The following is an 11,005-nucleotide window of genomic DNA, read 5'->3' on the forward strand; positions in this document are numbered from 1 at the left end:
AGGTGGGTCCGCAGGAGGCCATCAGCCTGCGGGTGAGCGGCCGAGGGGCTCCCTTGCCCAGAAGCCTTCTGTGGCTTCTCGAAAGGCAGGAGGGGGGCGGGTGCCCAGGGCTCCTGCGAGGCCGACAAAGGCCCCATTCAGGCCTCAGATTTCTGCCCCCCGTGCGCCAGGGGCCTAGGGCCCGGCCCTGCCACCCCCCTCCCCTGCTGTGCCCCAGGGCACCCTCCTCCCGCCACCCCAGACAGTCCTGCAGCGGGGCACTGGGCCCCTCGGGCCGCGGTCCAACAGGGCAGCCAGGGCCCACCCCGCCAACGGGGCTGGCATCCTGAGCCAGGCGCTCCCCAGGGGGAAGGCGGAAGGCAGGGGCTCCCCGCAGCCCTCCAGCCTGGCAGGAGGAGCTGGGGGGGGGCCCGGGGCAAGGAAGGCCCGGCTGATTCCGTAGCTGTGCTGGGAAGGTAGGGGGATGCCCAAAGAAGGGGCAGCTGGGAGGAGCGCCCCTCCCGCCCCCAAGACTGCAGCGCCCATGGGGAAGAAGTGCCTGGCCAGCAGGTGCTCCCCGGAAATGCGCCCCTTCTTCCTCCACAGACGGGCACTGGCTCCCTATCCCCGCAAAACCCTCCCCGCACCAGGCACACGGAAGGCCACGCGCTGTTGTCGGGAACAGGAAGCTGCCCCGGGGCTGCCGGGGGCTGGGGGGCCACTGCCCAGGGCCCAGGGCTTCCTTCGGGCCTGAGGAGAACGTTCTGGAACTAGACCGTGAGGATGGATGCAGACGCGCTAAATGGTGTACGCTTTAAACTGGTTCAAATGATGAACTCTGCGGTGTGGAAATCTCATCTCCGTTAATTTTTTTTTAACACAAAACACACCCTCTCTGCCAACACCCGTGCTCCAGCTCTGCCGTGTGATTTCTTTATTGCAAAAGAGAAAAGCAGCGAACGGCAGTGCCGAGGGGCAGGCGGTGGGCGGCGACCGTGGCCACGGTCCTGCGCCCCATCGCGGGAGAAGGGGCCACCTGGGGTCCTTGGGGACGCGGCTGAACCCGTGGTGCTCACCGGATCTGCGGGGCGGGGTGGGGGGCAGGGATGAGCGGGGGGTGGGGGGCGGCAGGGGCACCGCCACCTCTCCAGCTGCCCAGTCCGGCCCCGGGGGCACCTCAGGGGGCCGCCCCCGCCAGCCCCCATTCACCGTGTACTTGTCCCACTTCTTCTCGGGGTCGTAGGGCTCCCAGCGGCTGGCCGGGAAGATGTGCTTGTTCTTCTCGTACCAGCTCCTCAGCACCACCTTGCCCGCGTGTGACTGAGAAAGCAAGCCCCGGAAGCTGCCGCCGAGAGGCCGCTGAGCGTCACGCACCGCCCCCCCCCGCCGAAGTGGCACCCCCACCCCGCACCTCGTCCTTCTCCACGGTGGCATCGCTGAGGAGCCGCACGTCATCATGGACGTCGAAGTTGAAGAGTGGCCCTGGGGGGGGGTGGGGAGAAAGAGCCGTCGGCCCTGCCGCCCCGGCCCCTTGCCGGGCTCTCGCTGGGGCGGCGGGGTGCGGGGGTGCCTGGCCGGCCCACTCACCGCTCTTCCCTCTGGCCTTGGTGACGATGAAGTCGTAGAAGCTGTGGTGCTGGAGGCGAAAGCGGGGACAGGGCCAGCGTGGCTGCCACCTTGGCCTGGCCCCCGCGCGCCCCCAGCCCCCGAGGCCGGGGAACCTCTCCGGCGCGGGGACAGTTCCGCATCCCACCCGGGAAGCCCGGGGCCGAGGGCAGAAGCGACTCACGTGCGGGATGATCAGGTCCTCCTTGATGTACATGAGCTGCTCCACCCCGGCTGACCTGAGGGCAGACAGGCGGCAGGGTGGGCGGCCGGGCCGCCCAGGGGTGGAGGGTGGTGGCCCACCAGGGGCCGTGGGGCGGGGGTGCCAGAGCTCGGCCCCCCAGTCCTCCGACCTTCACGCTACAGAAGCAATGCCAGCGCCCTCTCGCCGGAAGCGCTCTAGGTGGGATGGCAAAAGAGCTGCGCCTGAGCCCCCCGGCAGGCCCCCAGTGCCCCCCAGCGACCCCCGCAGGCGGGCACCCGGCCTGGCTGGGCACTGGCCACCACGCCGGGCTCGGGTACCCTGGCCGGGATCGCAGGCACCCCGCACCCGCACGCGCCCCTACCTGAGCTCGCTGAAGTCTTTGCGCAGAATCTCCAGGGCCTTCTGCAGGAACTGCTGCATGGTGTTGCCCTTTTTCATCTGCACGGGGGGCCAGGGGCCGGGGAAGGGGACGTGGAAGGCCCGAGAAGGGCGCTCAAGAAGGCAGCGGCTCAGAGGCCCTGCCAGGGACCCTGGAGCCTTGGGGCGGGCCCGAGCGCCCATCACCCCCCAAGCAGGGCTAGCTTTGCTTCCCTGCTAGCCCCCAGGACCCCCGGGGACCCCCACGCCGAGCTGCCCGCAGGCTTTCAAGGTGCCCCCCCCTGGCTTTTCAACAGTGTCCCACTGACCCCAAGGGTGGCTGGGGCCCGAGGGGAGTGGTGAGAGGGTCCCAGGGCCTGGCCCCCCCAGTGGCCTACCTTGACCGTCCGCCGGTGCCCAGAGCCATCCCAGTAGCTGAAGGTGATCTCGATCTCCTCGCCTACAGGCCAGAAAGGGCTCGTGGCGCTCTGGGCCCAGCTGTCCCCGCTCCCCAGAGGCTCCCTCGGGGCTCAGCGCCCCCCGCCTGCCCCTCGCTGCCCAAGCGCTCGAGGACGGGGCAGGCCCGGCCCCCCGTGCCCAGGGCTCACTCTTGATCTTCTCCTGTTTGGCTTCCCACTCCTGCCGCAGCTCTTCCCGAAGCCGGTTCTCTTCCTCCTGGGAGAGAGAGCGGGCACAGGTGCGAGGCCCCAGGGTTAGTTAGCATCAGAGTCTAGGTCAGGGCCAGGGCCAAGGTTCAGCTCCAGGTCAAGGCCAGGGTCAGCGGCAGAGCAGGCGTCCCTCACCTCACGGTCTCGGTCAGGCAGGAAGCTGGTGTCCACATCCGGGTTCTTCCCCAGTTTCCTCTTCTTCGCGGTGACCTCTGGAGCGGAGCAAGACAGGCGATGGCTGGCACGACTGGCCCTCCTGAGGCGCCCCAGGCCTTGACCGTGCAGGCCTCGGCGCAAACGCTGCCTCCTTGGAGGCCTCCTGGACTGTCCTGGGTGCCGCCTTCCAGCCCAGGTGCCACCCCACGTTTACACCATTGCCCCCCCATTGCCACCACCCACTGCCAGAACAGAATGCGCGAGCGAGCTCCTAGCACCCAGCAAGGAGCCCCCGCCAGGAGGTGTGGCGGCCAGGAACACGAGCCCAGGTCTGCCTCGGTCACCACGGCCAGCGGCCAGACGGAAGACCGGGGAGCTGTGTCCTCGTCCCATCAGCCGTGACACTGAGCCCCTCGGAGGTAAGGGAGCTGCGGGGTCTGGGGCGCAAAGGCTGCTTAGCGCTGGAGGTGGAGGGGCTGCAGAGGATGGCCGCTCAATCCCACAGCCCCCCCCCCCGAGGGGGCACGAGGGGTCCTCGGTCCCGGGTGAGGAAAGGGTAGCCCGGGAGAGCTAGGTGACTGGCTCGTAGTCACTCGGCAAATAAAATGAGAAGCCAAGAAAAGGCCCCCGACACATGCTCAGGCCAGGGCCTGCCCATGGCCTGGACCCTGGGACTCAGTTTCCCCAACTCAGATAAGGGTGAACTAGGACACTAGCTCATCAGTTTGCTGGTCTCAGGGCCCCCGAACATTCTTTAAAAGTTCCTGAGGATACCAAAGAGCTCAGGTTTATGTGCTCTGGCGCCATCGATACATGCTGAATTAAAAATTAAGGCCAAAGTGAGTTTTCTTTTTTCTTTTTTAATTATCGTTTATATTTTCCATTATTAAATGTACAAAATAAAGTTTTAAAAAAAGGCCCAAAAAAAAGTGATATGGCAAAGGTGGCAAAATGTTAAAACTGTGGGTCTGTGTACTTGGGGGATAGGAGTCAATTGGCATTCCCTGTATGGGGTTTGTATTATTTTTTGCAAATGTTTTATAAGTTTTAAACGATTTCGAAATAAGTTAAAGAAAAAAAAAGTTAAGGCCAAGGGGAGTGGATGTAGCTCGTTGGTTGAGCGCCTGCTTTGCATGTACGAGGTCCTGGGTTCAACCCCGAGTCCCTCCTAAAAGAAAAAAAAAAAAAAGGCCAAGTAACACTTGAGTCTCAGGACATGCATGCTATCGGAGCGAACAAGTCACATGTCAGGTGGCCTCTGGAAAACTCCACGATATGCTCGGGAAAGGACGAGAGCGAGGGGGCAAATAACGGCCCAGGAGGATTATGAAAACGGTTCTGACCTCGCAGATGCCCTGGAAGGGTCCCGCAGTCCAGGGCACACTTTGAGAACCACTGACCTCAAAGACAGGTCAATGATCTTCAGCTTGCCGCTCTAGGGCAGCGGACGTGAGCCCCACTGCACGTGAGAATCCCTGGAAGGGCTTAATAAAAAAAAAAGATGCCTGGGGAGGAAGAGTTGAAAGCTTTCCTTCTAAGATCGGAAATAAGACAAGGATGCCCTCTGTCACTCCTGTTATTCAACATTGTCCTAGAAGTTCTAGCTAGAGCAACGGGGCAAGAAAAAGCAATAAAAGGCATCCAACTAGGAAAAGAGGAAGTAAAACACTATTCACAGATGACATGACCGTATATTTAGGAAATCCCAAAATATCTACCCCAAAGTTATTACAGCTAATAAATGAGTTCAGCAAAGTGGCAGGATACAAGATCAACATGCAAAAACCACTGGTGTTTCTATACACTAATAATGAATCTGAGGAGGAAATCAACAAAAAAATTCCATTTATAATAGCAACAAAGAGACGTAAATATTCAGAAATTAATTTAATGAGGGATGTAAAGGACCTGTATTCAGAAACCTATAAAACACTACCAAAAAAAAATCAAAGATGATATAAACAAATGGAAGGCCATTCCATGGTCATAGATTGGAACACTGAATATTGTGAAAACATCAATTCTACCCAAACGGATTTATGGATTCAATGCAATCGCAGTCAAAATTCCAAGAGCCTACTTCACGGAAATAGAAAACTCAATGACTGTGGCAGTTTGACATTATTTATGAATTCCCAAAAGAGGAAAATTATGTTTGTAAACTAACCTACTCCTGGGTGTGATCCCCTTTGATTAGACTAAATTCAAAGGGCTTTGGATTTGACTACATGAGTAGGGCACGACTCAGGTTCATTCTCTTGGTAGGCTGATCTCAACAGGCACTCACACAAGAAAAGCAAGCGAGTTCTGTCACGGTTGATCACGGGGCTCTGGGGAGAAAGGAGCGATTTGCCTGATAGTTTGCAGCTGAGCAGGCCCAGAAAGAAACAAGCCCTATGCCAGAGACTGATACAGGGAACTGTGAGAGACCAGATAGAAATGGCCTGCCATCTTGCTTCAGCACATGGCAACTGACTTTGGTGAGAAAGAAATCTTGAGTTGGACTCTATAGGGTCATGTAACTGTAAGCTTCTACCCCAAATAAATACCCTTTACAAAAGTCAACAGATTTCTGGTAATTTGCATCAGCACCCCTTCGGCTGACTAACACAATTATCAAATTTATTTAGAAGGAAAAGGGGTCCCAAAGAGCCAAAAACATCCTAAAAAAGAGTGAAGTCAGAGGACTCATGGTTCCTGACCTTGAAGTGTATCAAAACAGCATGGTACTGGCATAAAGGAAGACACATGGAGAGTTCAGAAATAAACCCTCACCTCTACGGTCAGCAGATTTTTGATAAACCTACCAAGTCCACTTTTCTGGGACAGAACAGCCTCTTGAATAAATGATACTGGGAGAACTAGATAGCCATAACCAAAAGAATGAAAGCGGACCCCTATCTCATTCCCTATGCAAGAATCAACTCAAAATGGATCATAGACCTAAACGTAAAAGCCAGGACCATAAAACCCCTAGAGGATAATGTAGGGAAGCATCTTCAAGATCTTGGGGTAGGTGGTGGTTTCTTGGACCTTACACCCAAAGCACGAGCAACCAAAGAAAAAAAAAAATAACGGTATGAATATATCTCGACAGAACTGCCTAATAAATAATAGTGAAAAATTATTTAACATCCTCAAAATGAAATACTTTTGCACCTCAAAGGACTTTGTGAAGAGGGTAAAGAGAGAGCTGACTCAAAGGGAGAAAATATTTATTTGGAAATCATATACCCGGTAAGGGTTTACTATCCATGATAAATAAAAAGATGTTAAATCTTAACAATAAAAAGCCAAATGACCCGATTAAGAAATGATCAAAAGACCTGGAGAGACATTTTTCTAAAGAAATGCAAATGGTGAAAAAACACACGGAAAAATGTTCAACATCATTGGCGACTAGGGAAATGCAAATCAAAACTATAATGAGATATCATTTCATACCCATTAGACTGGCCACTATTAATGTCAGAAATCTATAAATGTTGGAGAGAATGTAGAGAGAGAGGAATGCTTATTTACTGCTGGTGGGAATGTAGAATGGTACAGCCACTGTGGGGGGCTGTTTGGCGGTTCCTAAGGAAGTTAGATATAGCTATATAGATATAGCAATACCGCTACTGGCTAGATACCCAGAAGGACTGAGCGCAGTGACACGGACAGACATCTGCACACCCGCGTTCATAGCAGAGTTACTCGCAATTGCCAAAAGATGGAAACCACCCAGGTGTCCATCAACCAATGAATGGAGAAACAAATAAATATACACACAGTGGACTATTATTCGGGTGTAAGAAAAAAATGAAGTCATGAAGCCTATGACAACATGGATGAACCCGGAGGACATTATGTTGAAGGAAGCAAGCCAGACACGAAAGGACAACTACTGTATGCCTGTGCTGCTATGAACTAAATATAATGAGCCAACTCGTGGAGTTAATAGCTAGAATACAAGTCCCCAGAAAATAGAACGATGTTAGAGAACAGAAAGCTGAGGTTTACTCTGTGCAGAACGGGGGAAAAGGTTGTTTGTAAGTCTTTGGCAATGAATAGAAACGGTGAAAGCCCATCATGGCGCTTGTCACTAGCAGTGCTAATACACGGGTATGACAGCAGTCGAAAGGAAAGTGTAAGGACGTGTACGTCACTACAAGGAAAGCTGGAAAATGAAACACAGGACTGGGTAGCAGAGCGAACCCTCTTGCGGAAAATGAATATGTTGAACAGCGCGTGTGTAACAATGTTTTTCTTGAAAACAGAACAAACGCACATTGTTCCAAGAAGTTAACACCAGAGTGGTACTGGGGCAAAAACATAACCAAAACAATCTGTGGGCAGTAGCGTATGGCAATATGTTAGCAATCCTCCATCAATGGCTTCAGAAAGGATGTAGGCGAGGCAAAAGGAACTAGACACAAAGTACTACGTGTTGTTACTCGACACAAACTATAAATACAAAAAATGAGAGCGACAAATAAATTTGCATTTATGTATGGCAAGGGAAGGAGAGAGAGATTGAGAAGTGGCGACTAAGGGGAAGGGATTTTTGTTTTTCCCTTTGTATTACTTTTTTGGAGAAAGAAAAACGCTCTGATGTTGACAGCAGTGGTGCACACACAACGCCAGTGGTTGCACATATTCGATGGGTTGTATGGCTTATGAATGTTTCAATAAAATTGATTGAAGGGAGAAAAAAAGATGCCAGGGCCCCATCCCTAGGCCCCCTGAAAACACCCCTGGGGAGTGAGGGAGCCAAAGCCCATTAGCCAGTGCTCTCTGTAAGAGCTCTGCGGACTCCCGGCAAAGCTGACCTTTTTCTAGGCTCCCAAGACGGGAGCCCCACGAGGAGCCAGCGTGACTCCTGGCCCAGGCTGAGAAGGTGGCGTTTTGGAGACAGATGAAAGGCGATTTCAGAGAAGCCTGGGTGAAACACATTACTGGCGTTCGCTTCAAATCCGTGTTTTTTACATCTTTTCCCATGGCTCCTGGAGTAGGCACGATGGTGCCTGGGCTGGTGGCTCGCCCGTGCCCCCACCCCGTGCCGCCATCTGCAGCACCCCTGGGAGCCGCTGCCCTCCTGGCCTGCGGCCGCAGGCGCCCGGCACCCTTCCCGGCCTCAGGGCCCACCCCCCACCCCCCTTTCGACAAGAGCTCAGGCCCGCCACCCCCAAGGCCCGTCACCCACATGATGCAGGCCGCAGCCGCGTGGTGTGCTCAGGCACGTCCGCGCCTTCCGGGCCGTATGGGGACGCCGCCTCTTGCGACTGGATCCCTCTCCCGCCCCTCCAGTCTTCTCCAACCAACGGCCTGCCTGTCCCCTCGTGTGGAGCCTGCCCTGCGCCTGCGCTAAGCAGCCCTGGGGAGGGAGGGGCGCCCTGCTTCCCTGCGTCCGCCGGCCTGGCCGACCCCCAGCTCCCCCACGTTGACTCTCACACCCTCTCCTCTCTGCCTAGCCCTGCGCTGTCCGTTTAGTGGCCCCCGAATTGATGTGCCTAGGTAAATTTAGGCTGAAATAAGTCAAACAGGATTAGCCTTTTGGCTGCCCTGTCTCACAAGCCACGCCACTGGGCTCCAGTGGTGGCTGCCGTACTGGACAGTGCATTTTCACCACCGTGGAAAGTTCTAGTGGCCAGCACCGGTGCAGACAGTCTTCTCTCTTTCTTGGTCTATCCTTCGCAATGCCTTCGAAGGGCAGCTTCCAGAGCCTTCTTGACTGACCGAGAGTCCCCTGTCCCCACTGTTCTAGTAGCCACCTGCACCACCGGCCCCGCTTTCCTTCCAGTGACCCACTGAGCTACTGAAGGCAAACCCCCACGCTGTTTTCCACGGAGCTCCCTCCTGGCTTCCCACGAAAGGGAGGGTGTCATCTCCCTGTCTTTCTCTCCTGCCCGGCCTGGGGTGCAGGGCCACAAACAAAGGAGGTGACCGACGCCAGGCATTGGCCCAGCTGCTTCGTTCTAGAGCCGTGGGGGCCTGGACAGGGCTCCCCAGCTCCCTGAGCCTCCCCTCACCTTCCCTTTCCAGCTCCTCCTCGTCCACGGCCACCTCCTCCTCCTCCTCGGCTCCCTCCTCGTCCTCCTCCAAGGTGAAGGACAGGCTGGAGATCTTGCGCTTGGCCTCCTTTTTGCGCTCCTTCTCTCGCAGCTTCTCCAGCTTCCTGTCGAGGCAAGGTCCAGATCCAGGTCAAAAGCCACCTCAGTGGGGTCGGGGGGGGGGTGCCCAGGTTCCCCTAGCACCCCAGCGGAGCTCCCCCTCCCTGGGGGCCGTCTCAAGCTCACGGCAGGGCTCTGGATAAGACCCCGAGGCCGAACCCAGGCACAGGGCAAGACGAGACCACAGGGCCCCTGGGGCCAACTCAGCCCAGGGCTTGCCGGGAGGGGCCGAGAACACGGAAGGACACGCGGTGGCGGTCTTCCGCGTGGGCGCTGAGAAAGTGGCAGAGAGCACCGCGCATGCCCACCCAGGCATTCCCCCGGCCGAAACGGCCCCGCCTCCGAGAGCCTCCAAGAACGCTCTACAGCTCGACGGCAGGGACTGCCAGGGGAAAGCACCCACAGCTGAAGCTCCTTGGACTGCTCCTTCTTGGCCAGCTGCTTCTCACGCTCCTTCACCAGCGCCTCCTGCTTAGCCTTCATGTCATTCAGGGTCACCAGACCTGAGAGGCGAGGAGACGTGGGGTGACCCCAAGACAGCGGAGGCGCGGGCAGCTGGGCCCGGGGAAGGCGAGGCCCGCGCCCCACTCACCCACGGTGCTGGATTTGAGCTCCGCCTCCACGGCGTCGTAATGCGCCGAGAACTTCTTGTCGATGTTGGACTTCATGATGTTCTCCTGCCGGGAGGCACAGCGGCCATGAAGGTCGTCCTCCACCCCGCCCCGGTTCCAGTGCAGAGCTGCCCTGGACCTGCTATCGTGCCACCTTGGAAATGACACGGCCCCTCGAGTTCACCGACGCAAGGGCCCCACGGGGCCGTGAGTGGCCCTGAGGGACCCTTCCTGGAGCTGACAGGGTTCCTGCCTGGAGCTGTGGGCCCTGCCTGCCTCCGGTCTCTTTTCCGCACAGGTGTTGAGCTAGGTCCCAGAGAGTTCAGCCAGGGGTGTGGAAAGCGAAGATGGGTCAAAGCGCCTGGTCCCTGAGAGCCTTTCCTCCTTCCTCTCCGCAGCCTCAGCCGTGGAGCATGGCATCAGGTCCAGCCTTCCCTGGCCAAGGGCCTTTAAAGGAGGGGCAGGGAGGTGGCTGGCAGAGAAAGGACCCCCTGCTCCCAAGAGAGCGCCCCCGAGACAGCGGGGGCAGGGGCTTTGTCACACCCCAGAGTGAGAGTGAAGCGAGATGGGCCAGGGCTGATCTGACCAGTCTCCGCGAAATGCTCGAAGCCTGGGCTGCTGCCCCGCCGGCCCCGGACTGCCACCCGTTCCTGGCCGCTCACTGGGGCGCTGAGTGCTACCCACACCAGAGGGGCACCCTGCCTGCAAGGCGGGCGCGAAGGTTGCGGAACTAGCCGTGGGCTCCGTGGGGAGTGACTGTTGCGGGGGCGAGGCCTGCGGCCCTCCCCGTTCCTCGGACCGGGGCCGAGCCTGGCTCTGGGGCCAAAGGGGCCCCCCTGGGGCCCCAGGGCCCTGCCGAGGGGTTCCCGCGGCGCGGGCGGGGGCAGGGGCGCGCGTCGCGCATGCGCCGGGGACCCTGCCTCCCGCCCGCCGCCCGCGGGCCGCGCACCTCGGCGATGCGCTGCTTCATCTGCTCCATCTGCTCGCGCTGCTTCTCCCGCTTCTTCATCAGGTGCATGGCGCGGCCCGCCTCGCTCGCGGCGCCCTTGTACTGAGCCATGGCGGCGGCGGCGGCGGCGGCGACCCGGGGAAGCTGGGCAGCGGCGGCGGCCGGGCAGGCAGAAGACGCCGCGCCGTGACGTCGGCTCGGGAGGACGCGCCGCTCCGCCCGGCGCCCGCACGTGACCGCCCGCCCCGCCCCGCGGCGGCCCCGCCGCCCCTCGCCGGCCCCCGCTGCCCGGGGCTGGGCCCCTGCCGCCCCGCGCCCTGCCC

The 11,005-nt window shown here is 58.2% G+C and overlaps 1 protein-coding gene across 2 annotated transcripts; it reads right to left on the reverse strand.

Moving 5' to 3' along the window:
* Positions 1–898: 898 nt before the first annotated feature.
* On the reverse strand, positions 899–10,847 carry FAM50A (family with sequence similarity 50 member A). Of its 2 annotated transcripts, XM_058292391.2 has the most exons (14): positions 10,683–10,833; positions 9,715–9,799; positions 9,431–9,625; positions 8,982–9,127; positions 7,782–7,890; positions 2,950–3,026; positions 2,755–2,821; positions 2,545–2,606; positions 2,151–2,227; positions 1,769–1,823; positions 1,567–1,615; positions 1,391–1,461; positions 1,189–1,299; positions 899–1,060 (listed from the first exon to the last, which is right to left on the reverse strand). In XM_058292391.2, exons 1-14 carry the CDS (start codon positions 10,791–10,793, stop codon positions 1,052–1,054), a joined length of 1,224 nt encoding a protein of 407 aa, XP_058148374.1. In that variant the 5' UTR covers positions 10,794–10,833; the 3' UTR covers positions 899–1,051. The 2 variants fall into 2 exon arrangements, with proteins under 2 accessions (XP_058148374.1, XP_058148376.1); XM_058292393.2 differs by lacking the exon at positions 7,782–7,890 and having other exon boundaries at positions 9,526–9,625; positions 10,683–10,847.
* Between the last annotated feature and the right edge of the window lie 158 nt (positions 10,848–11,005).

This window comes from Dasypus novemcinctus, chromosome X (assembly GCF_030445035.2).
Source record: "Dasypus novemcinctus isolate mDasNov1 chromosome X, mDasNov1.1.hap2, whole genome shotgun sequence".
Classification (NCBI taxonomy): domain Eukaryota; kingdom Metazoa; phylum Chordata; class Mammalia; order Cingulata; family Dasypodidae; genus Dasypus; species Dasypus novemcinctus.

Bases quoted from the DNA above. Each gene is read 5' to 3' on its own strand.
- FAM50A (XM_058292391.2), bottom strand. From the start codon at position 10,793: ATGGCTCAGTACAAGGGCGCCGCGAGCGAGGCGGGCCGCGCCATGCAC. The intron at 9,626-9,714 runs GTGAGTGGGGCG...CTCGCCTCTCAG, and splicing joins GCTCAAATCCAGCACCGTGG to GTCTGGTGACCCTGAATGAC. The intron at 1,300-1,390 runs GTGCGGGGTGGG...TTGCTTTCTCAG, and splicing joins CCACCGTGGAGAAGGACGAG to TCACACGCGGGCAAGGTGGT.